This window comes from Heterocephalus glaber, unplaced genomic scaffold (assembly GCF_053883595.1).
Source record: "Heterocephalus glaber isolate CG9 unplaced genomic scaffold, H.glaber_assembly_v1.0 deba00001509, whole genome shotgun sequence".
NCBI classification, from domain to species: domain Eukaryota; kingdom Metazoa; phylum Chordata; class Mammalia; order Rodentia; family Bathyergidae; genus Heterocephalus; species Heterocephalus glaber.
This window is the reverse complement of record NW_028258325.1, coordinates 46201444-46227912: the sequence shown is the minus strand read 5'-3', so window position 1 is coordinate 46227912 and position 26469 is coordinate 46201444. Positions and strand designations below refer to the sequence as shown.

Below are 26469 nucleotides of genomic sequence, written 5' to 3'. Positions count from 1 at the left end.
ATTTGCATATAAGAAGGCTATTGTTTTTTGAGTGTTGACCTTATATCCAGCTACTCTGCTGAATCTGTCCATTAGGTCTAGAAGTCTTTTGACTGAGTTTTTTGGGTCTTCTATGTAAAGTATCATATCATCAGCAAATAATGACAGTTTCACTTCTTCCTTTCTTATCTTTATTCCTTTTATTTCTTTCTCTTGTCTAATTGCTATGGCTAATGTTTCCAGAACAGTATTGAACAGCAGTGGTGATAGTGGGCATCCTTGTCTTTTTCCTGGTTTTAACATGAAAGTTTCCAGTTTTTGACCATTTAGTATGATGTTGGCTGTTGGTTTTTGATAGATAGCCTTAATCAGGTTGAGATAAAGACCTTCTATTCCAATTTTCTGTAGGGTTTTTATCATGAATGGGCACTGGATTTTGTCAAATGCCTTTTCTGCATCTATTGAGGTGATCATATGGTTTTTGTCCTTGACTCTGTTAATACAGTGTATTACATTTATTGATTTATGGATGTTGAACCATCCTTGCATCCCTGGGATAAATCCGACTTGGTTGGGGTGTATGATCTTCTTGATGACTCTCTGTATTCTGTTTGCCAGTATCTTGTTGAGGATTTTTGCATCTGTGTTCATTAGGGAGATTGGTCTGTATTTCTCTTTTTGGGTTGGGTCTTTCCCTGGTTTTGGAATCAAAGTAACACTTGCTTCCCGGAAAGAATTTGGAAGCCTTGCTTCCCTTTCAATTTCCTTGATGAGTTTAAAGCGTAATGGTGATAGTTCTTCTTTAAACGTCTTGTAGAATTCAGCAGTGAACCCATCAGGACCTGGACTTTTCTTTGTTGGTAAATTTTTTATTACATTTTCAATTTCACTCATTGTTATTGGGGTGTTTAGAATTTCTATATCTTCTTCATTTAACTTTGGCAGTTTTTATGTATCTAGGAATCTGTCCATTTCTTCTGTGTTTTCCATTTTATTAGAGTACAGGTTCTCAAAGTAGGTATTGATGATCCTCTGAATTTCTGCTTGATCTGTTGTGGCTTCAGCTTTTTCATTCCTAATTGCATGGATTTGAGCCTTTTCTTTCCTTTTTTTGATAAGGTTGGCTAAAGGTTTATCGATTTTATTTATTCTTTCAAAAAACCAGCTCTTTGATTCATTGATTCTTTTTGTATCATTCTCTTAGTCTCCATTGCAATGATTTCTGCTCGGATCTTTATAATTTCCTTCCTTGTATGCTCTTTTTCTAGGAGCTTGAGGTTCTGCATTAGGTTATTTAACTGAGTTCTCTCTGTTGTCCTAATATGGGCATTCACTGCTATGAATTTCCTGCGTAGAACTGCTTTCATTGTGTCCCACAGATTCCTGTATGTTGTATTGTCATTATCATTTGCTTGTAGAAACTGTCTAATTTCTTCTTTAATTTCCTCTGTGACCCATTGGTTGTTCAGGAGAGTGTTATTCAATTTCCACGTGTTTGTGGGTGTATTGCAGTTTCTTATGTTATTGATCTCCAATTTTATTGCACTATGGTCTGATAATATACAGGGGATAACTTCAGTTCTTTTACATTTACTCAGATTTGCCCTATGAGCTAGCATGTGATCCCTTTTGGAGAATGACCCGTCTGCAGCTGAAAAGAATGTGTATTCTGATTTTGTGGGGTGGAACACTCTGTAAACATCTATTAAGTCCATTTGTTCAATAGCTTAGTTCAGTTCTAGAATTTCATTTTTAATTTTTTTCCTAGATGATCTGTCTATTTGTGATAGAGGGGTGTTGAGGTCCTCCACTACAATTGTGTTATTGTTTATTTGGTTTTTCATGTCCATTAATATTTGTTTTGTATAGTTTGGGACATTCGTATTTGGTGCATAAATATTTAGGATTGTCATCTCTTCCTCTTGTATTTTTCCCTTCACAAGGATGTAGTGACCATCTTTGCCTCTTTTAATTAGTTTTGGTTTGAAATCTACTTTGTCTGCAAATAAAATTGCTACCCCTGCTTTTTTCTGGGTTCCTGTCGTGTGGAGAACTGTTTTCCATCCTTTTACTTTCAGTTTATGAATTTCCTTTTGAGTTAGGTGTGTTTCTTGTGTACAGCATATTGCTGGGTTTTGCTTCTTAATCCATTCTTTTGTTTCTTTTGATTGGTGAACTGAGGCCATTAACATTAATAGTTATAATTGAGAGCTATTGACTCATTCTTGCCATGATGTTTTATTGTTCTTGGTTCTTTTCTTATTTTTCCCCCTTTCCCTTTAGTGCCTTGACTTGGCGTGGTGTCTTCTCTCTGTTGGCCCTCATGGAGTTGTGACCGTCATTGTCTTTTTCTAAGATACTGCATAAAATTGTTTAGAGTGCTGGTTTGATGTTCATGAAATTCCTCAGGTGTTCTTTGTCGTGAAAGTATCTAATTTCCCCATCGATTTTGAAAGATAATTTTGCAGGATACAACAGTCTAGGTTGGAAGTTATTTTCTTTTAGTGCTTGAAATACTTCACTCCAGGCTCTCCTTGATTTGAGGGTTTGTGTTGAGAAATCTGCCATGATTCTGATGGGCTTTCCTTTATAGGTGATTTGTTTCTTTTCTCTAACTGCCTGTAGAATTTTGTTCTTCTGTTGGGTTTCTGGGATCTTGACTATTATATGTCTAGGTGTAGATTTTTTTTGATCATGGCTGGGTGGAGTTCTATATACCTCACTTATCTGTGTATCCAATTCTTCTCCTCTGTCTGGGAAGTTTTCTACTATTACTTCTGTGAACAGTTTTTTTATGTCAATTGTACTTTCTCCTGTTTTTTCATGAACTCCTATCAGTCTTATGTTATTCTTCTTTGCATCATCTAGCAGCTGTTGGATTGATTTCTCATGGTCCCTTACTATCTTTAAGAAATCTCTGTTTTCATGGTCCTGAACTGCAATCCTGTCTTCCATATCTGATATTCTGTCTTTAGATTCTCTTAGTCTGCTCATTATTCTTTCAGTGGAGTTTTTAATCTCCTGAATATCTGTTTGAATCTGTTTCATGGACTCCATTTCTTTCTTATGTTGGGGGATCATGGTTTCCATTTCTTTCTTATGCTGGGATTCATGGCTTCCAGCATGTTTCTGATCTCATCTATTTTCATGTCTGTTTCTGCTCTAGAGCCTCTAATCATGTCTTTCACTCTACTCACCATCTCTGTATTTATCTGGGAGATTATTTCTGCTTTGAATTTTTCTAGAGCCTCATGCATCTGCTTTGTTACTTACTGTGCTATCAGTTCAGGGTGTCCAGGTGGTTGATTATCTGACTTTTCCACTTCATTTCCCCCAGAATTTCCTTTTTGTGGCGTGGAAGCCTGCATTTGTGCCGTGCTTAAATGTCTTCTCATTTTTGTTTTTGCTACTGTCCTTGGTTTAATTCCTGGGTTGATATTTCGAAATTGCTTAATGTGGTTATCTTTGTTGCTTGTGTTTAAAACCCTTGTGGAATGATTGCTTTTCAGAGGTGTCTTCCAGATATGGTTTGTGTTTAGGTTTTGAGGCTCTAATGACTCTGAGGCTATTTTATTTTCATTATACCAGGAAGGAAAACTGATTAGATCAATCACAACATGTTAGGCCAAATGTTACAATCCGCAATACCATAGCATCAAGTGCAGCTTAGAAAATGACAATTTGTGGTAGTTATTAATCTGTCACATTTAACTCTGTGAAGTATAATCCCCTGTGCCTCTGTAGTGTGGGACCAGGTAGCAGAAGAGCCAGAAGGCGGGAGGTGGGGGTGGGGTGGGGGGGGTGGGGGGGTGGAATTGGGCCTTCAGGCTACTGGGCAGCTAAGTGGAGCACCGGATGAAGGCGGGGCTCCAAGCCCCTCCTGGGACCTCATCTTGCCCTGGGCAGGAACCGGTACACAGCAGAGGAGCCTCAGGCTGCTTGGCCAACCTGCTGACACATTTATCTTTTTTAAGAGTTCCCTCCACCCAGTCTTGATTTCTGAATACTAACTCTTGCAGGGATGCTCAGGATCAGCACTGTAGACACTTTGGGTTGAGTAACTGTTTGTTATGGGAAGTGCTCTGTATATTACAGAATGCTTAGCAATATCCCTGACCTCCACTCAATAGATAAAAGTGGCATCTCCTAGTTATGACATCTAAAAATGTCCAGACTTTGCCAACTGTCCCGTCACCTTCCAGCCCTCACACTCCTTTGATAACCACTTCTCTATGGCATGAAGGCGTCTTCTAGCCTGGTAATAATGTCTGTGCATGTTGTCTGAATTTACTGTTTGCAAAATATTTCTTATACTGGAAAAAAAATTTATAATATTTAAAACTTTTATCCTTGTATATGTATGACAATTACAGGGGGCAGCAACATTAAAGAATTGTAACCAAGCTTACATTTTGAAAAAGATTGGCATTCAGACCAGATCTTTCTGGAAAACTACATTCATTATATTATTTATTTTTAAGTGACTGTCAACTAAAGATAATAGCTAAGAAACACTGCTTTGGAGGCTAGAATTAGTTTAGTGTTATGTTCAGCAACTGGCAGCCCATGTTTCATTTTTTTTTAAGTTTCTTGTTTATAAAATACTGTTGTACCAAAGAGAAAGAATGTTATAGAAGATATATTCAGCTTACCCTGTTTTGACCCATTTCCTATAATGAACCAGTTTGGGAGTAACCTAAACACATTGCATATGTTTGTGTGTATGTGTACATATATGTAGATACGAAGTATCAAGAGCTTGATATATATTCCTAGAGAATCTTGGGTGCTAGAATTAGGTGTTAATTAGCTGGGTGTAATCCCAGCACTTAGGAGGCTGAGGCAGGAGAACAACCTGAACTATATAGTGAGACCCTAAGAAAGCAAAAAAAAAAGAGTAAGTTGTTAATTTGGCTAATGAATGTTTTTGAAATATTGGTATCTGGCCAAAGCTTTCCCTTTTCCTCAAATTAGTTATTCCTTTGGTGTTAAGTATTGGAGGCTGAACAGTCCTCAGACTGCCTAGACAGGGGGATGGTGAGGGCTAAAGAAAAAAGACAATAGAGATTTGTGTAATTTCAAAGTATATGGAGGGCCAGAAATGGGCAAAGACAAGGACTCTCCAAGCTAGCTATTATTTATTGGGTATACACAATAATTGGAGGGAGTTTTGGGTGACTTAGGGGGCAGCAGTGATCCTATGTCTGTCCCAATCTCATGCTAACGAGAATGGAAAGGAGAGCAACCCTACAATAGTAGGTGGGGTGAGTTAAGCCCATAAGGAATTCATCTCTCCCCAGGCAAAACCTTTCTCTCTTTGCATTACTACTTGGTTCTCAAAAAACCAGGATGTCTTCAGCTGATGTAATCCTGCCCTTGAGCGCCACAGCATCTTGGCACCATTGAAGCCTCTTGGCTGTGACTGGAGGCAAAACAGTTGTTTCCTCCTGCCATAGCTGTCTGGAGGACAGGGCAACATCGGGCCTTAGACAGCTGTAGTTATACTTTAATTATGAAATTATTTTTCCCCAAAATTTATGTAGAATGGCTCTCAACAGGTAAGAAAACAAAACTGAAATGGAATGTGACATTTATTTTTCTTAACTTTGGTGAAAATAAAAAGGAGGTGGTTGGATGTGAGAATTATTGATATCAAGGTGTTTTTATGAATCTGTATAATAGGAGTTGGGCACATGAAAAACCCCGTAGAAAGTCCCTTGCTTTGTATCTCATGAATTTTTCTTGATGGTGTGTGAGTTCTTCTTTTACTTAAAAGAGGTACTGAGTAAGTATTCAAGCACTATGCTCAGCACCTGCTAGAGCAGTAATTGTCAACCGGAGACATTTGCTACTGTCTAGAGATATTTTTGACTGTTGTGGTGCAAATGGGGTGCTATTAGCACCAAGTAGGTAGTGAACAGGGATGCTGCTGAAAATCCTATTTTGCACAAGGCAGCCCCCAACAAAGAGTCCTCTGGTCCCAGAATGTCAGTAGTGTTGAGGTTGAAGAACTAGATAGAAACAGTGTATTTGGGAGGTCATTGGTATATGTAAGCCCCCTCAGCTTCTTATGATCTAGTTAGAGAGAAAAGGTTAATACTCCTGAACCTCTAAAGTCTACATAGTGCAATATTGTCAAGTAAGCGTAACCTGTTAGATACAGTAAATTTTTAATGGAAAAGAATGATTTTGAACTAGGCCCTAAGAATATGTAGTCCTTTTGTAGATTTAAATGTTTTTAATACTATAGGCCATACCGTGTGCCACCCCTAATACATATACATAGAACAAACCCCTAGACAGAAAACACTGCAGGCTCCTGGGTTTATACCTTTATCTCTTGTTATTTGTATTAATTTCTTTTTTTGGTTTTTTTGTTGTTTTATTTCTTTTTATTTCGTTTTGTGTTGAGACAGGGTCTCACTATGTAGCTCAGACTGGCCTTGAACTCTCTGTGTAGCTCAGGGTGGCCTAGTGTTCCTCCTGCCTCAGCCTCTCGAGTGCTGGGATTATAGGTGTGTGCCACCACACCCGGTTTATATTAATTTCTTTAATGTGAAAATTTAGGTTGCATCATTAAGCTGTTTTTTTAAATCAACTTCCAAGGGTATACATATTCAAAAGAACCTGTCTTTAAACATGTACAGACTGAATTTAGCATGGTTTCATTCAAACTTACTTCTGTATTACTCCCATGTACCAGATCACCTGAGCGAGAGACCCAACAATCTTAAGTTTGTTCCATATCCAAAAAGTCACCATGGCTGTTGATTTTTGGCTTACAGACCCTTCTGTCCACTAACATTGCAACAGACTAGCTCAGGCTAATGTAACATATCAGAATTGTTGCAAGAGACTTCATTAAATAGCTCTCACTTGGCAGAGTCTTGTTTGTCACGATCTCCTTTTGGAATGGAGTCTAGTCAATGTTGCTACCTTCAGTTGGAACCAGTCACTTACAGGTTAAACTCCTTTGTGCTAAGTATACAGAATAATTGAGAATTTGCATCTCATCTCTATCAGCATTACAATGTTGTGCCCAGATTGCGAAGTCCCAAAGACCACCAGGAGGCCGTTTCCGATGTAAGCACACGAGGGTCGTTTATTCAAGCTCAAGCAGGGACTCTCAATTGTCACCGACACAGCGGATCGAGATTGAGAGCCCCGAGTTCCAAATTAGCAGGGTTTTTATTGAGGTTACAGCTCTGTGTTGCTCTGTGTTGATTGCCTGAAGTGCTCGCCTTCATTATTTGGAGAATAACTACTTATAACACAAATATTATCTAACAAGCAATCTCTGACCTTCTAGTCAGAGTAAAGTTCAGTCTCCTATGTCCCTAATAATATAGTTCAAACATACTTGATTGTTACAGTACTGCATTGCACTGTTTGCATATTTTAGAATTTTAATTAAGTTAATTAGCAAATTAACTTTTCATTATACTGGGGATTGAACCTAGGGCCTTTGCGCTGAGGTATATCACCACATTTTGTGTTTTTTTCCTTAAATTTTTTTTTTCTTTTTTGAGATAGGGTCTCCCTATGTAGTTCAGGCTGGGCTTGAACTCACTATATAGCCCAGGCATGGTGATCCTCCTGCCTCAGCCTCCTGGCTTCTTTTCCTTAATATTTTGAGACAGGGTCTATCTGAGTCACTAAATTACCCAGGTTGTGCTCCAGCTTGTGACCTCCTCCCTCAGCCTCCTGGAGTGCTGAGATTACAGGCATGTACCACTATGCCCAGGTGCAATTGCATGTTTTTATATGTCTATCTGTTGTGAAGGTGAATTTGGAAGTAAGGACAGCTCATTTGTCTTTTTATCCCTGCATACGTAGCAATTACCTCCATTGCTCCCCAAAATGTCATGTTCAATGAATAAATGAATAGTTTATATATTTCTACATAAACGAATGTCTTTTAACATATTAATATTGTAAACTTTGTCCCCGTCTAATATAGAAATTCAGATCTTCCCATGAAATGTTACTGAATTATGATACACTTACAGTAGAACATAATGGCCTAGTATTTGTCAGACTGCACTGGAAAAATGTTGAGGTGAACTTGAAGCTGAGTGATGGAAAAGAGAAAAATGAAAGAGAAAACCCTGTGAGTTCTGAGAACAGCAATGAAGAGAAAGAACACATGGACGTAAGGCGTAAGGATTGCTTGGCATATGTTCTCCATACCTCAGGGACCACAGGGACACCAAAGATTGTCAGAGTGCCGCATGCATGTGTGCTACCAAATGTTCAGCATTTTCAGTAAGTACTATCTTTTGAGTCCGTAGACCTTGTTTTAAAGAGAAAAAAATAATTTAAAATAGTTTTTCTTTGTAAGTTGTATTCCTAAATGGATAACCCTAAGTAGTTAGGTGTGTTTTGTTTTAGTTCTGTCTGAACTTTAGTTCTCTGCACAGGAGTTGTTCACCTGTTAATCCAGGCCAACACAGGACAAATGATAGGGCTGGAAGCTCTGCTTTTCAATCATTAATAAAAAGAGAAAAAGGTTTTCTCAGCAGACGCACACTATGTGTGGGAGAAAGGAGTGTGTCCTGTTAGAATGTGTCAGGGCAGAACTGAGGAAAGAGGGAGGGAGAGCGGGAGCCTGGAATGTCCAATTAAAAGTTTGAACCTGATCTATTAGAGGGTGGGGAGCCATTAACAGATTCATACTCCATTAAATTCAGTCCTATGGTAGTATTGACTGCCTGATGTGGTCAAGAGATGTGGAATCTCTAAAGCTGATATTCTTAATTTGTAAAGAAAGAGAAGAGTGTAGTTCTAGGATTAAAAGAGAAAACAAATAGTAATAGGAACCTAATGAAACACATAGTTTTATGTCATTTTAATTTAAAAATTTCAAGTAATAAATAAAAAGAGCCAGGCATGGTGAAGCAGGAGGATCACAAGTTTGAGCCCAGCCTGGGCTACATCATGAGTTCAAGGCCAGCCTGAACTGCACAGTGAGACCCTGCCTCAAACCAAGAAGAAAAAAGGAAAAAGAACTGGGATGAGAGTATAGCTCAGTGACAGAGCACTTGCCTACTATGTGTTAGGCCCAGGGTTCTGTCCCCAGCACCTCAAAAATAAACAAATAATAAATGATCAAGTGAAATTAATTATAATATCCTTTTTTTGAGGGGCTGGAGATTGAATCCAGGGCCTTTCAGCCCCTAATTTTAATATACTTTAATTCAACTATCTATAATATTAAATAAGGGGAAGATGTGATATGTATATCCCACAGTGAATGTATTTACTCTGTACTAATACTAATTAAAATAGGGAAGAGGAGGAAAAAAGTAATAGTGAGTAAATAAAAATAACTTTTTTGAAATACAGATCTTCAAGATCTGGTGTACATTTTATATTTAAACATCTCCATGTGAACTAACTGCAGTTCTAGTCCCAATACACACTACCATATTGGAGAGCTCAGATAGGTCTAGGAAGAGGGAACGTTAAATACTACAGGAAAGGTGATTGTTGTCCTTGGCGCTATGGTCTTTAGTGACTTTCAAGTGCCCAGGGCCAAGGATGGGGTATAGTAGCTAGAGATAAGGGAATGAGAGAAAAAGAAATGGTGGTAACAGAAGTGACTATTCTCTTCTAGATACTGGTTTAAAGGAAAACAAAGGTAGAATTGGAAGAGAGGTGTAAGTTTTTGTCTTTGCTTTATGTTGGGAGAGATTTATAGGCTTTAAGAGGGAATTGGTAGTGATTGGTTTAAATAATGGAACAGTAGGAGTACTGGAAAAGAATAAGAAAACTTGAGGAGGAAGGGAATGGCATTAAACCTTGGGTGGAATGCCTCTTCTTTAAAAGAGTGTCAGGTAAAAGGGCCAAAGACCAAGACCAGACCAGGCCACAGCAAGCCTTTATTAGGGGAATAGATCTGCCGGGCTGTCTCTGAACAAAGGAGAGACAAAAGCAATATGGCTGGGGCAGGGAGAGTCTTTTATAGAGACTGGGGTGGGGTTTGTAGGGGCTGAGGTGGGATTGAGTGAGGTAGTGACTAGGGAATGGAGGAGCCAGTGATGTCACTGTGTGGTAGGAGGTGAGTGAGTATTAGGTTACTTTCTAGGTGGGAACAGGGGCATGCTGGGAAGAAGGGTTTATTCTTTGGTGGGAGCAACCATCTTGGCATGACGTCACACAGGGGAGGGGGCAAGGCACCATAGGAAGAGGGCAGCTATATACATAATAGCTGCTGAGGTGGTGGGAGACCTATCAAAGAGGGAGCATATGATGTGGGCTGTTGGTTTGCCATAGATGGCATTCAACAGATTGAGGTAAAGACCATCTACTCCAATTTTCTGTAGAGTTTTTTTTTTTTTTTTGGTACCGGGAATCAAACTCAGGACCTTGCGCTTATGAGGCAGGCAGCAGAACCACTGAGCTAAATCCCCAGCCCTCTGTAGGATTTTTATCATGAATGGGTGTTGGACTTTGACAAACACTTTATCTGCATCTATGGAGATGATCATACGGTTTTTGTTCTGTGCTTTGTTAATATAGTGTATTACATTTATTGATTTGCGTATGTTTAAAGAAGAATAAAATGGGGCCGGGGATTTAGCTCAGTGGTTCCACTGCTTGCCTTGCAAGCACAAGGTCCTAAGTTCAATCCCTGGTACCAAAAAAAAAAAAAAAAAAAAAGAAGAAGAAGAATAAAATGTAGGAACATTGGAAAATTTAACTACCTTTTTAGGGTATGTGTCCACCAAATGTTGGACTTTTTTTTTTTTTCAGTGCTGGGGATTGAACCTAGGGAATACTGAGCTATATCTCTTTGTTATTTCTTTTTGTTGTTGTTTTGTTTTGGTACTGGAGATTGAACTCAGGACCTTGTGCTTTCGAGGCAGGCGGCAACACCACTGAGCTAAATCTCTGGCCCTTGTTATTTCCTTTTGAGACAGGGTTTCACTAAGTTGGCCCAGGCCTGCTTCAACCTTGGAATCCTCCTGCCTCAGCCTCCTAAATGGGATTACAGGTGTCCTTGGTCAGATATTTCTTATTAACTATGTTCTGTTTTGCCTTAGGGAACTTTTTGACATTACACCAGAAGATGTTTTATTTCTGGCTGCACCTCTGACCTTTGACCCTTCTGTTGTGGAAATATTTGTTGCTTTATCAAGTGGTGCCTCTCTGCTTATTGTACCAACTTCTGTCAAGGTGCTCCCATCAAAACTAGCTCCTGTTCTCTTTACCCATCACAGAGTGACAGTTTTGCAGGTACATTTTAGGAGCAAAGGAAATATTTTGTCTTTAATTATTCAATATTTCAGATGTTTTAAAGAATACTTTATATTTCTATAGTTCTTTGCAATGTATTAACGATAATCTAGTTAGATTATCGAGGGCTGACCGTTCATGTTATTACATGTTTATTTTAAAATGAAAAACTAATTTTTCATAGAAAACTTATGTGCTTTGCGCATAGCATAATGGCCAGAGGTACTTGATTTTCAAATTTACTGGGCTATGCTGTTTCAATGTCTTCTATCTTAAATTTAAGTATATTGGGCCGGGGATTTAGCTCAGTGGTTTCGCCACCTGCCGCGCAAGTGCAAGGACTTGAGTTCGATCCCCGGTACCAAAAAAAAAAAAAAAATTAAGTATATTACATTTCTTGGTGCTAGTATGGGTAAATTGAGTAGGAATTTAGATTTTTTAATTTTTACATTAAGCTATAGAAACAAATATTTAAAACATATTTTAAATGTATTTGAAAGTATATGAACACAAGCCTTAAGATACTGCATTATAGGGCCGGAGATTTAGCTCAGTGGTTTCGTCGCCTGCTACTCAAGCACAAGGACCTGCGTTCAATCCCCAGTACCAAAAAAAAAAAGATATTGCATTATAAATGGCTAAAGAGAAAACAAAATTATATATCATGATATATAGATGTTTTAGCTAAGAGTTTACCTGCTATGAGCCTCAGGTTTTAGCTGTGGGTGGAGATAACATTTACTTGATGTAATGGTAAGAATTAAATGAAATAGTAAAGTACAGCTTCAAGTATGTATGTGTCTCAGTCCATGCAGACTGTTACAACACAATCCCATGATTGAGCAGCTTACCTACCACAGAAATCCATTTCTCACAGTTCTGGAGTCTTAAGTCCAAGATCAAAGCCCAGCAGATAACAGTGTCAGCTGAGGGCACCCTCACTGATTGTGGACCTGGTTGTCCTCCAGGTAGGAGGAGCAAGGACTTTTTCTTGGACTGCTTTCATAGGGCATCGGTGTCATTCATGCAGCTCTCCCTGGTGACCAAATCACCTGCCAAAGGCTTCATTTCCTATTTCAGTTACTTAGGGCAGTGGCGGTAAACCTATGGCATGTGTGCTACACCGGGCTGTTAGGATCACTGAAAGCTTTAAAAGATTGGCCATCACTGACCTAGGGGGTGAGAGTTTTAACATATCAGGTTATCTAATGCAATGAGATACAAGGAGGATAATAAGTTTTTATTTTCTAAGACAAAATTAGATATATTTTACTTTTTTGAGACAGTGTGGTTTTCTTCCTTATAAAAAGTGACCAAGTGAGATTTATCCCAGAAATGTATGTTTGTTTTAGCATTCAAAAGTCCACTGATGTATGCCATAAAGAATAATGGACAAAAGGCACATATTTATACCCATTTACGGTTTATAGAAAGACTGTCATCAGACTTTCAATAGGAAGGAACTTCTCCAAATTGATAAAGGGCACCTATAAAAAACTACAGTTAACCTCATACTTGATGAAATTCTGACTGTTTTAACCCTAATGTCGGGAACAAAGCAAGGATATTTTCTTTTATTACAACATTATTCTGGCATTCTAGTCAGTGTACTAAGGCTGTGTTCGTCCCCCTTCTGTTGCTGTGACAAAATATCTGAGAATTACAATTTGAAGGAGAGAACGTTTATTTTGGCTCACTGTTTCAGAGGTTTCAGACCATAGTCTGCTGGTTCCATTGTGTTTAGGCCTGTAGTGAGGTGAAAAATCATTCCAGGGGGATGTGATGGAGGAAGGCTGCTCACCTCATGGCAGCCAAGAAGCAAAGAAGCAAAGAGCCAAAAGGAAGGGATCCAGGGACAAGATACAGTCCCTAAGGTCGTGCTCCCCTCACCTACTCCTTTTAAGTAGGCCCTACCTTCTAAGTCTCCCACACCTCCCAATGATACCTTCAGATTATGAATCCACCAGTGGAAGAAGTTTGAAGCCCCGTGATCCAGGCACTTCCCAAGGCCCCTCTTCCTAACAGATGAGCCTTTTGCAAAATATCTGAGACCCAAACCATACCAAGGAGAAAAGAAGGAGGAGAAAAGGAAATTGAAATTAATTGGATTGGTGGAAGTAAACTCTCATGTGCAGAAGCCTTGATCCAATATTAGAAAACCCTGTTGGGAGGCAGGGAGAAGAAGGGAATGTCACCGGGAACCCAGATTCTAGCACCACAAGGAACTAGTGACACACCTCAGTTCTTGTGTTTTTGACAGAAAATTTCTGACTAGACATGTAGGCTATTGAATAGAGTATAAGTGGAGTTTCTTGCAAAATGATAGATTTCCAGACAGAGAGAGAGGGAGAGAAAAAAAGAGATTATACACCTTCGGGGGCATGAAGGCAGGCAAGTGCCAAGGTGACAGTTGCACTGAATGAGGTCTCAGGTTACATTTATATGATTAACAGAATCTTTCGAGGAATATCCTTTCCTTCCTCCAGGAACAGTATACAGTCCCCAAGTTCACACTCCTTTGATCCACTCCCTTTAACTAGGTCATTGTTCTTTCACAATGAAAATAGGCTGTGTTGACTTGATCGCTAGGTCTGGTTTACTCCCTACTTGCATGTTCTTTGGGTAGTTTGTTTTGAGTCCTTGAGCTTTTCTATCCCCTCATCCATGGTCTGGATTTCATACCACCCTGGACCTTATCAGCACGCTCAGAGGAGGTTATCTTCTCTTAAGCTAAGGTTTGAAACTACAAGCTTGTGTAAATTTTACTGTAGCTAATGGTTATGAAGGTGAAGGAAAAGAATGTTACTTTTTCTTTGTTTTTCAAGTAGCCCCTAGCCACTTGTCTCCAAGCCTGCTAATATTAACTTTCTGCCTAGCAGGAAGACTACTAGACCTAATAAACACATTTTTAGCAGATTTGGAGGATGTAAGTAAAATATGCAAAACTCAGTTGTATTTATGTATGAATATATATATTTATTTGTATTTATTAAAACTCAAAGTTAAAGTAAATAATTTATTTAAAATAGTATAGAAATAATAAAAGAGGAGTAAGTTTAAGGAAAAGCAAGATTTAACCACTGAAAATTATAAAACTTTGGTAGAAATTAAAGACCTAAATAGACATTTCATTGTTTCTGGAAAGGAATTTTCATATTGTCAAGATTGAGGTTCTCCTCAAATTGATTTATAAATTGAATTAAATACAATCTCTATCAAAATCCCAGTAGACTTTTTGTAGAAATTGACAAATCCTAAATTTTATGTAGAAATGCACTAGCCAGTCCTAATCCATACAATGCATACCACTCTGCAATAAAAAGGAATAAACTATTGATGCACATAACATAACATAGATGAATTGCAAAATATGTTGAATATGAAAGAAGCCAAGTCAAAAGAGACTACATGTGGTGTTATTCCATTTATATAAAATTCTAGAAATTGCCAGCTGATCAATAGTGACAGAAATAAATCAGTTTTCTGGACAAGGGGTCTGGTGGAGGGAAGATTTACAGTGGCACATAGATAATTTTAAGGGTAATGAATATTGCTATGGTCTGAATGTTTCCAGAACTTGTGTATTAAAATCTAATTCCCAATGTGTTGGTATTATCTTTGGGAGGTAATTAGGTCATAAGTATGGAGGCCTTGTGAATGGTGCCCTTGTAAAAGAGGCCTCAGAGCGATTGGCTGTTCCTTCTACCATGTGAAAACATTGCAAAAAAGGCGCCATCTATGAGCCAGGCATGGTGGCGCATACCTGTGATCCCAGCATTTGGAAAGCTGAGGCAGGAGGATTGCATGCGTTCAGGCCAGTTTAGGCTACCTAGTGAGATCCCATCTCAAAAAAAAGGCACCATCAGGGCCAGGGATTTAGCTCAGTGGTTCCACTGCCTGCGTCGCAAGCACAAGGTCCTGAGTTCGATCTCCAGTACCAAAAAAAGAGGCACCATCCTTGAAGCAGACAGAGCCCTCACTAGTCAATAAATCTGCCCATACCTTGGACTTCTTAGCCTACAGAACTGTGGCCAGTAAGTTTTTGTTGTCTATAAATTACCCAGTCCATATATTAAAACCTATATTAAAGTGTGCACTTAAAATAGCTTATTATACGTCCTGTCAGTTGTACCTCAATGAAATTGCCTTTGAAAAAACTTTCTTAATTTGCTTAGGTATATTTTAACCCTTTTATGTACTTTTTGTAGATAGAGATAATGGGAAGGGAAATGTAAACTGGTTTTACAGATTTTTATACTTTTTAACTTACAAACTATATCATAAAACAACTAATATTTTGGCTTTTTTTTTCTAACAAATCTTTATCTACATTGAAAAGATAATGGTTGCCTTAATGGTTTTCCAAATATGATTTGCCATTTGGTTATCACAGTCTTGATTTCCATGTGTGGGCCCCAATATAAAGTTTTGAGCTTAATATTACAGTGTTTAGTTTTAAGAAGTGAGGGGAAAGAAATGAATTTTTTTTTAATATACCCATAGGCAACACCAACATTGCTTAGAAGATTTGGGTCTCAGCTTGTCAAGTCCACTGTTTTATCAGCCAGTACTTCTCTTCGAGTGTTAGCCCTTGGTGGAGAACCATTCCCATCACTGACTGTACTCAAAAGCTGGATAGGAAAAGGAAATAAAACGCAAATATTTAATATTTATGGTATCACAGAGGTATCAAGTTGGGCAACGTTTTACAGGATTCCTGAGAAGATTCTTAACTCTACTTTGAAGTAAGTAGAGAGGGAAAAGATTATATTTTTCTAGGATCTTAATGTTAACAGTGGGGCTTTGCTTTGGTTTGTTTGCTGGGGGATGATGGGGCGCGAGTGGTGCTAGGGTTTGAAGCAGGGCAGGGCCTTGCAGGCCGGCACATGTTCTACTACTGAGCTCTACATCCAGCCTGACAGTTTTGCAGGCATCGATGTCATGATTTAAGAAATGCTATTTTATCTAGTCTTTTAAAGTTGGAAGTCTAGAACCTTTCTTATAACTGGTGCTAAGATCTTTCTAGAAGCTTTTGTTACTAAATCATAAAGAAAAATACATGATAGTCATTTTACCTAACCTTTTCTGTTTGTCAGTCTTTGAATTATACCGTAACAAACTCCACCCCCCTCCACCTTTGGTACAGTGTGATTTAAATACACTGAGAAATACTTGATTCCAGTGTAAAAGTTTAAGTTGGCTTTGGGTTGTGTTTTTCATAGATGTGAATTGCCTGTGCAACTGGGATTTCCACTGCTTGGAACTGTGGTTGAAGTCAGAGATACAAATGGCTTCACAATTCAAGAAGGCAATGGCCAAGTATTTTTAGGTTGTTTCACATTTGTTGACTTGGAATGTCTATTTTCAAGAGAAAAAAATGGATGTGTTTGTTTTATCATTTTCCTTATTTTCTTTGTCTAGTGTGCTTTTCAATTATCAATCTCATAGTCGTGAAACATTTAATAAGTTACTATAATTATCTCATATAATGTCTAATACTCTAGTAAAAGCAACTTAGAAACTAAGAATTTTAAGAAATCACACATTTTAAATAATAATTTTATTTTATGGAGTTACTGTGTCTGAATTTATCCAGTATTATTTAAAAGTGAATTCCATCTTCAGATTTTGAGACTTGCTAACTGAAATTTTGGGAATGTTCTTGATTTGATGGTGTTTAATATATTCCTTTTTTTTTCTTAAAGTTAATATCAGTGTTTATATCTTTGGAAGGTGGCAAAAACAGAGTGTGTTTTCTTGATGATGAAGTGACAGTACCCCTTGGCACAATGCGAGCCACAGGAGACTTTGTGACTGTGAAAGGTGGAGAGATATTTTTTCTGGGACGGAAGGACAATCAGATCAAACGTCACGGCAAACGTCTTAATATTGAACTTGTTCAACAGGTAGAGCTATTTAGATATTAAATACCAATTAATATATCTAGGCATTAGAGGGAGCTACCACGAAATTTATATACCAGTTTCTCATCTCTATTAATTATAACTAAGGTTTTTATATTAGTGATGAATTACAGTAAGAGGTATGTATTTTTTTTTTTTTTTGGTACCGGGGATCGAACTCGGGTCCTTGCGCTTACGCAGCAGGCGGTGAAACCACTGAGCTAAATCCCCGGCACTGGACGTTGTTTTTGAAAAATGTTAAGAACCCTGTGTGCTAGTTATGCTAGCAAACAATTTTTAACAAATCACTAGTATATACCAAAATTTAAATTAGCTGTACTGATTTTATGCATAACAAACCGGAGCACTTGGAAAGTTCACTTTTAAATATCCTTATTTACAAATTGGGATGATCTCTCTTACAGGTTGCTGAAGAACTTCAGCAAGTAGAATCTTGTGCAGTTACATGGTATAATCAGGAAAAATTAATTCTGTTCATAGTGTCCAAAGATGATGTAGTAAAAGATCACATCTTTAAAGAACTGCAGCAACGTCTTCCAAATCATGCTATCCCAGATGACCTTGTGTTGATTGATACCCTGCCATTTACATCTCATGGTAAAATAATTTCAAGCAGATATGTTCACTGCCAGATGCCACTGATTGTATTTATAACTAGTATAATGGCCACATGTATCTTTATTATTATAAATGATGCTAGCATTTATTGCAGTAGACTCTTTGTTAAATGCTTTGTATAATTAACTCATTTAATCTTCAGAAAATACTCTGGATAGGTATTTTATTCCCATATGCAGAGGAGGAAAGTAAGACTTAAACAAGTGAGATAATTTTCTCAAAATCACTTTACTAGTTAGAAGTTATATTAGTCAGGGTTTTCCAGAGAAACAGAACTAATATTTAGATAGACATATGAAAAGGAGATTTAATATTGTGCTCAGGCAGTTGCCGAGGCTGAGAAGTCCCATGCTCTGTGTGCAAGCGAGAGACCCAGGAAAGCTGGTGGTGTAATTCAGTCTGAGTTTAATGGGCAGCCAGTGATATAAATCCCAGAGATGACATGAGATGTCCCAGCTCAAAAACTGAGGGAGGGAAAAAGGATGAATTCCTCCTCCCTCTGCCATTTGTTCTGTTGGTGCCCTCATGGGATTGGGGGTGGGGGTCACAGTCTACGTCCTGAGCCCACTGATTCATATGCTACTCTCATCCTGAAGTACCTTCCTAGACATACCCAGAAACAGTGTTTAATCTGGTTATCATGGCCCACTTAAGTTGACACATAAAATTACCCATCACTGTGGTAGAGTTGAAATTCTCCCTGAAACTATTTGGCTTCAAAAACTATACTTTTAGTCACTACATTATATTGCCTTCTCAATTTCATTTTTATTTTATATATACTTTAAAATATAGTAATTGTTCAGTTAACAGTAATTGCTCAGCTTAACATGAATTTTTTTTGTTATTTTTTGTTATTTTTTATTTTTTTGGTTTTTTGAGACGGGATCTCACTGTGTGCTCCAGGCTGGCCTTGAACTCACTATGTAGTCCAAGCTGGCCTTGAACTTGCAGTGATCCCCCTGCCTTAGCCTCCTGAGTGCTGAGATTATGGGTGTGCATCACCATGCCTGGCCAAAATGATCATTTCTTTAGCTCTTCATGGTAGATAAACACTAGCTCCTCTTTTCCTCTTACCTATTACTACAATCTTGGTGCTTTGGATTTTTTTCACTACATTCTTGGTAGCACTGGACTTTTTCTTCAGAATTGATTATCTATGACAAACTACTCTATGATTTCTAAGCTTTACAATGAAAAATATGTGTGACTAATAAAAAATATGTGTGACTCATGAACAATGTGTGTGACTGATGAAAATATAAAGGCTCTGAGGTGAAATTTTAGATGTTATTGTAAAACACTTGTTCTTTTTCCTTTATATTAAGGCAAAGTTAATGCCTCTGAGTTAAACAAGATATATTTAGACTATGTAAACTTGAAGACAGAGAATAAGTTTGATGGAAAAAAGGATCTTTGGGAAAAATTACAGTGTTTGTGGAAGGTACAACTTTTCAAATACAGATTCTTTTTTTATTTTTATTTTTTTTTGGTACTGGACATCGAACTCGGGTCTTTGCACTTGCACAGCAAGGCAGAGAAACCACTGAGCTAAATCCCCGGCCCTTATAATGTCATCTACCTCTTTTTTTTTTTTCCTCCCATACCGGGGATAGAAGTCAGGACCTTGCACTTGCTAGCATCTTAATAAATCTGATAAGAATGTTATTACTGTGCAAGTATCAGGTAGTATTGCTTCATGTATTTAGTTTATATTGAAATAAAGGTTAGATTCTCTATTGTAAGATTAGATTAAGCTCCAACAAAGAAATATGTTTCTTTGAGGGAATGATAAGCCTAAGTTAGAGAGGGGGAAAAAAGGCACAAGGTTGAGGGAGAGGGGAGGGAGGAGAGAATAAAGGAAATAAAAAAGATTAAGATGAGATATGTATATATACCAGCTTCCCATCATGAGTGGATTCATTATGCGTTGCAGACATGTACTAATAAAAAAAAGGCACAAGTAGACAAAGGCTCTCTTGACATAATTTTCCCTGAAGGGCCAGCGAGTACAGTAATACTTTTGTCAGAGCTGTGAAACACCCAGACCTTGCTGTGCCATAATCTATCTACTACAGAACTTTCTTTTCTTTTTTTTTTGGTACTGGGGATCGAACTCGGGTCCTTGCACTTGCACAGCAGGCGGTGAAACCACTGAGCTAAATCCCCAGCCCTGCTACAGAACTTTCAGTGACAACATATGTGTTTCTGCTTAAGGGAAATCTTTTTGTATATATGTCTCAGTAGTCCAACAATTTTTCTTAAAATGTAGATTTTTCTTTTCTAAAGAGTTCTTAAAGGAGGATGTATTTGTTTAGTTTTGTCTATAAAAGTAAAGACTGGGGCCAGGGATTTAGCTCAGTGGTTTCACCGCCTGCTGCGCAAGCGCAAAGACCCGAGTTCGATCCCCAGTACCAAAAAAAAAAAAAAAAAAAAAGTAAAGACTATCAGGTTAAAAGTCTTATCTACTTTATTTTTAGATTCTTGTCATTTTGATTTACATGAAGTAGATAAGGATAAATATTCCCATATTATAGCAGTATCAGCTATTAGTATCTTGTGGGCTTTATAATAAGTAAAACAGATGTTTTTGTATCCCCATTCCTTATTTTATAGGTAGAAAAACTGCTCTAAAGGGACATATGTTTCTCAGTTTTAGAGCAAGTTTATGATAAAATTGGTAGCATAGTAATGATCTACTTTAGTGCAAGTATAAAAAAAATGATTTTATTATTACTTTTTTATAGTGTGGTGATCAAACTCAGGGCTTTGCACATACTAGGCAAGTGCTTTACCTCTGAGCTATATGCCCAGCACTATTTTGTTTTTATATGTCCATATCTTTAATGTACATATGATTATCTCTATATATTACTTTGGTTTGGGGCCTTCACAAAATTTCTCTCTTCTCTGTCTCTAGTCTATTCTGAGTCTCCCAGAAGATCTATTGAAGGTTCCTGATGAGTCACTTTTCTTAAATAGTGGTGGAGATTCCCTAAAGTCCATACGGCTTCTCAGTGAGATTGAACAACTTGTTGGTACACCAGTACCTGGCCTTTTGGAAATTATCCTCAGAAGTTCCATTTTAGAGATTTACAATTACATCCTTCAAACGGTGTTTGCAGTGGAAGACCTGACATTCACCAAGACTTATGCCACCAAAAGGAAACTCAGTGACACTGATGAAGAGGAAACCAGCAGAAAATCTTTACATCAGAAGTCTGCCTGCCCTTTCAGTTACAAAGAGATAAATGCTTTTATTGCGCTCAGCAGAGGGAGTCAGGTTTTGTCTGTGAATACTACAACATTTTTAAGTGAGTTAGGACATTATTCTTTAGCCTGTTCTCCTGATTTAATTTCACAGACTAACATTAAAGATTTGAAAAGCTTAAATCCTCCACCTGTCATTGGGAAGTCAAAAGATCCAAACTGTGTTAAAAAAGTTTTTGAAGAAGGGAACCCTGTTACAAAGGCTGAGAAAATGGAGATACGTGTGAGGTGGAAGTCAGACACAGGCAAATGTGTAGATGCCTCCCCTCTGGTTGTTATACCAGCTGGTGATAATTCATCTACAACTGTGTACATTGGCTCACATTCCCACAGAATGAAGGCAGTTGACTTACGCTCTGGGAAGGTGAAATGGGAACAGATTTTGGGAGATCGAATTGAGTCATCAGCATGTGTTTCTATGTGTGGAAACTTTATTGTAGTGGGTAAGTTTCTGAATTTGAGGCTTGTACAGTTAAATTGAATTATAGAATAATGCTGGTAGGACCAAGTTAAATTTAAAAAAAACACCTATGTATGGTAGTTTTGGTTGCTATCAAAGAATAACAGGTAACTCAGTGTTGATTAACTGTGGTCCTTGGGGTCAGAGCACTGGATTTGGACCTAGCTTTACAGTTGTCACAAGCTTTGTGACCTTAGTGAAGTTGCTAGATTTTTTAGAACTTCAATTTTCTCATGAGTAAAGTGGAAACAAACAAATGTTGCATTATCTCAAAACCTAATAACCCAGGAGGACAAACATTTACCATTCACAGTTTCTGTGGGTCAGGAATTTAGGAGCAGCTTAGCTGGCCATTCTGGCTCAGGCTCTCATGTTTCTGTAACTAGGTGAAGGCTTTACTTGGCCTGGAAAATTTGCTTTCCAAGATGGCTTATTCATATCACTGTTAACAGGAAGTCTCAGTTCACTGCTGGTTCTTGGCAAGAATCTTTGGTTTTTGCCACCAGAGCCTCTGTGTAGGCTGCTGCAGTGCCCTGACAGCATGGCAGTAACTGCCCTGAGAGGTGGGTGGCCCCAGAGGACTTGAGGAGCACAGTACCTTTCATGCCCTGAGCTCTTGACTTGTATATCTTCATTTTTGCATCATTCTTTTCAGTAGAAGTATATCGCTAGGTCTAGTACACATTGAAGGAGAGAGGAATTAGGCCCAACCTCTTGAAAAGAAGAGCAACAAAGAATTTGTAGACCTATTTTAAAACTACCGCAATCATCAAAGAGATTTTTAGGAGGATTAGGTGAGATAATTGCTTATGAGTCCATTAGTACATTTCCAGGCACTTACTCCCCCCACCCCCCACCCTTTGGTACTGGGGATTGAACCTAGGCCACATTCTACCATTGAGCTACATTCCAAGCCTTTTTTATTTTTCATTTTGAGACAAGATCTCACTAAGTTGCTCAGGTGAGCCTTCCTTGCCCTCCTGTCTTAGCATCCCTCAGTGTTGGGATTACAAGTGTGCACCATCATACCTGGCACAGAGAGTCTATAAGTGTTAGCTACTAGCTGCAGCTCACTTTCATTAAGCTATATGACTTTTACTTAGGAATATTGGGGTCCTAAGTGTAGTGTCTCTGCCTGATTATCACTCTTACTATTTCCCCAACTAAGTTTCACTTTCTGTGGCCCTGGAATCAAAGATTTTTCAGACTGAGTGCTTAGGAATGTGTTTCCCTACTTCTGCTATCCTAGCTGGTATCTACTTGAATCTGAATTTGATGGCCATGGGCAGAGCCATCTAGAGTGGAGGCAAATGAAGTTGCCCTAAATAGCCACTCAGACCATGCTTCCTCTGATTTACATGCATCCAGGGGACAGAACTTTGTAGATTTTGATCAGGTCCTTCCAACTAGGCTTTTGGACTTACAAGGCAGCAATTTGGGAAAGTTAAGAACATAGGCTCTAGAGCTTGACTTTAAGTCCTGGTTCTGTCATTTCTTTTCCCCTGGTACTGGAGTTTGAACCCAGGGCCTTTACACTGAGCTATATTCCCAGACCTTTTAATTGTTTTTCATTTTGAGACAGGGTTTCCCTAAATAGCTAAGTTGCTTAGGCTGGGCTTGAACTTGCAATCCTCCTGTCTCAACTTCCCAAAGTGTTGGATTACAGGCATGTACTATCATGCCTGGCTCTACTACATGTTAATTTTGTAATTTTGCTGTAGTAACTTAACCTCTGTGTTTCTGTGATATCAGTAAAATATACATATATTAGCACTTGCTTCACTGTGAAGATTAAATGAGTTAATAGATGCAAAATACTTAGATGAGCACTGTATGATGGTGCATGCCTATAATCCCAGCATTCAGAAGGTTGAGGCAGGAGGATCGTGAATTTGAGGCCATACTTGGTTACATAGCTGATTCAAGGCCAGCCTGGACTACATAATGAGACCCTGTCTCAGAAAAAAAAAAAAAAATCCCTTAAAAAAGCACCTGACAGAGTAAGTGCTCAAGGAACATTGACTATTATTTGTTAGCATTTCTTGAACACCTTCTATGCTCTGGGCATCTATCTATGTTGTAGTATTGATATAGTAATTGTGGAAGTAGATGAATTCACATTCTGCAGAATAATCTGACACCCATTGATGCTGGGTAGCTTGCCCAATAGCAGCCATAATGAGATTTGACTCGGTTCTGTCAAACCTTCTCTGCCACAGTGTGCTTTATTTTTCCTGGAAGCTCTTTATTGTACAGTGCTTAGGAAAACTAAGGTGTCACCACTGAGTAGGAATTTTACACAGGTGATTTCTGTTCCTGATTTACACTCCTGAAAATTAAGTCAGATGAGTGAGCATAAGTTCTTACGAAGTGCATTGACTGTCAACTATCATGATTTAGGCTGAGCAGTTATTTTCTAGGGACGTATCTAAATCTCGTCTTTCATATTTTGTTTCTCTGTAGGCTGTTATAATGGATTAGTTTATGTTCTGAAAAGTAATAACGGAGAAGAGTACTGGATATTTACTACTGAGGACACTGTCAAAAGCTCAGCAACTGTGGACCCAATCACAGGACTCATTTACATTGGATCTCATGACCAGCATGCATATGCCTTAGATATTTATGTAAGAATTCACCTTATCACTCTTACACCATAAGCATAGAAGAGTGAGAAACTGCCGGGTACTATGGAGTCTGGGAACAGGTGGTTACTGTTGGCAAGGTCAGCATTTAGAAAGAAGGGTGAATTAAATTTTAATATCTTAAAACTTTTTAACCTCCTTACTAAATTTACTACAAATAACTTTTCAAAAATAAAGAACTTAGAGGGGCCAGGGATTTAGCTCAGTGGTTTCGCCGCCTGCTGCGCAAGCACAAGGACCCAAGTTCGATCCTCGGTACCAAAAAAAAAAAACAAAAAAAATAAAGAACTTAGAATTATTATACTGACAACAGAAAAACATCACAAAAATATCAGTAAGATATTTTAAGACCTGATTACATAAAAATATAAAAATTTAAGGACTATAAAATTAAAAGAAACAAGCTGGGAAAAATTTGGAAATACCTCTAAAAAAGCCAAAGCTATTTATACTTGAAAGTATTATACTTATAGGTGTTAGTATTTATAAATATAATTGAAAATAAAGAGCAAATACAAATAAGATAAATATAAAGACTCAGGTATAATAATAAACAAGGGACATAAACATAAGACCTTAAGACATGGTTAGGAAATGTATGTAAATGTTTCATACCCTTAATAGTCAAAGGAGTGAAAATTTAAAACTATGAGATAGAGAAACAAATAGTATTAGATTAGAAAAAATGTTGGAATGATAACATTAAATGCTGATGAAAGTAGTAGGAGGTTGTAACTGTTGAGGCCTCTAAGGAAAACTATTTGGCCATGGGTAACAATTTCATTTTCTTTCATGCTGTAAAATTCTTTTCCTGGGATTCTATCTTGGCAAAATAATCAGAAACATAGACAAACACATTCACCAAGCTGTCTATTTTTAAGTTGTTAATAATATGCAGTGATCTCTACCTGATCATTAAAGATCGTTTGGGACCAGTAAAACCAGTAATTGTTGGTTCCAAATGATTTTCAATGATCTAGTAGAGAGATCAAGTATTTTATATTTATGTGGGTTATTGTTTTTTTTTCGGTCCCAGAAATTGAACTCAGGACCTTGCACTTGCCAGGCAGGCACAGCACCACTGAGCTACATCCCTGGCCCCTATGTGGGATATTGTATATTCAACTTATGTTAAAGTTGTTTTACAAAATAAGTCAAAAAAATCATGATATCAAATTGAACATTGACTGATTTCAACTATATTAAACGGTACACACCCCCCCCAAAAAAAAGCAAAAGATAAATTGCTAAAATTTTAACAGTATCTATGAGTTTTGTCCTTTATTGTCTTTATACTAATTTGATTCTCCCTAGTGGGTATGTATTTTATAGTAAAGTTAAAATTTTCTGTGTAGGAAGCATATATTTGTTAACCACCAGCAAAAACCAGTTAATTTGCATTTGTATTTACAGAAAAAGAAGTGTGTTTGGAAGTTAAAATGTGAAGGAACTGTCTTTTCTTCTCCTTGTTTGAACCTGAATCCACATCATTTGTATTGTGCTACCCTGGGAGGTCTCTTACTGGCTGTAAATCCTGTAAGCATAAAATTATTGTATTGATTTTACTACCTGCCTCTTTATTAATTTTATGTTTGCTTTGGATTTGGAATGTTTGAGTTTTCAGTTAGGTCTAATTTATGACTGGACGAGAATTTATTAAAAATGATCAACATTAAGTCCGGAAAGATGAGAAAATCTGAATTGATGTCTGTGTTTTTTAACCTATTTTTAAAATTTTAAGACAGGGGCCAGGGATATAGCTCAGTGGCACAAGGTCCTGAGTTCAATCCCTGGTACCCCAAAAAAACCTAGAATCATATAGTCATATTAAGATCTTATTGTTTGTTGTAAGGATATTTTTTTCATATTTAATTCTTTCTTCCTTATAAGGCTAGGTCTTACGTGCTAGTTATTAGCCTTTTTCTTTTTGCAAGTTTTTAATCTTAGCTCTTTCACATATGCTAGCTCCTTTTAAAGTCAACCTGCCACTGTGGCAGTTTCTGATGATCTGTCTCTGCCTCTAGGAGATTTGTGAGTTTTTTTTTTAAATGACAGTTGACTAGTGGAATACTTTTAAATGATATGAATTGTTTTTTTGCCCATGGCAGGCTACTGGGAACACAATTTGGAAACATTCCTGTGAAAAACCTCTCTTCTCTTCCCCTCAGTGTTGCCGACAGTATATTTGTATTGGCTGTGTTGATGGGAATTTACTCTGCTTTACTCACTCAGGAGAGCAGGTACAAAGATCTAGTTCTGTTTTACACATCTTTCCTTCTTCTTCTTCTTCTTCTTCTTCCTCTTCCTCCTCCTCCCTCCCCCCTCCCCCCCTCCT

At 37.8% G+C, this 26469-nt stretch overlaps 1 protein-coding gene across 6 annotated transcripts in view; it reads left to right on the top strand.

The window, feature by feature from the left end:
* The window catches only part of Aasdh (aminoadipate-semialdehyde dehydrogenase), a 36882-nt gene that overhangs the window by 7601 nt on the left and 2812 nt on the right, over positions 1-26469 (top strand). For 3 of the 6 annotated variants that reach the window (XM_004849696.4, XM_021262315.2, XM_087187702.1), the window contains exons 5-15: positions 7940-8244; positions 11025-11217; positions 15721-15962; positions 16440-16546; positions 16951-17123; positions 17546-17738; positions 19088-19203; positions 20680-21472; positions 23953-24116; positions 25548-25670; positions 26243-26374. In XM_004849696.4, coding sequence (XP_004849753.2) covers positions 7940-8244; positions 11025-11217; positions 15721-15962; positions 16440-16546; positions 16951-17123; positions 17546-17738; positions 19088-19203; positions 20680-21472; positions 23953-24116; positions 25548-25670; positions 26243-26374 — 2541 coding nt within the window. The remainder of the gene's footprint in view (positions 1-7939; positions 8245-11024; positions 11218-15720; positions 15963-16439; positions 16547-16950; positions 17124-17545; positions 17739-19087; positions 19204-20679; positions 21473-23952; positions 24117-25547; positions 25671-26242; positions 26375-26469) is intronic. The other 3 variants (XM_021262319.2, XM_021262317.2, XM_021262318.2) reach the window with 3 other exon arrangements.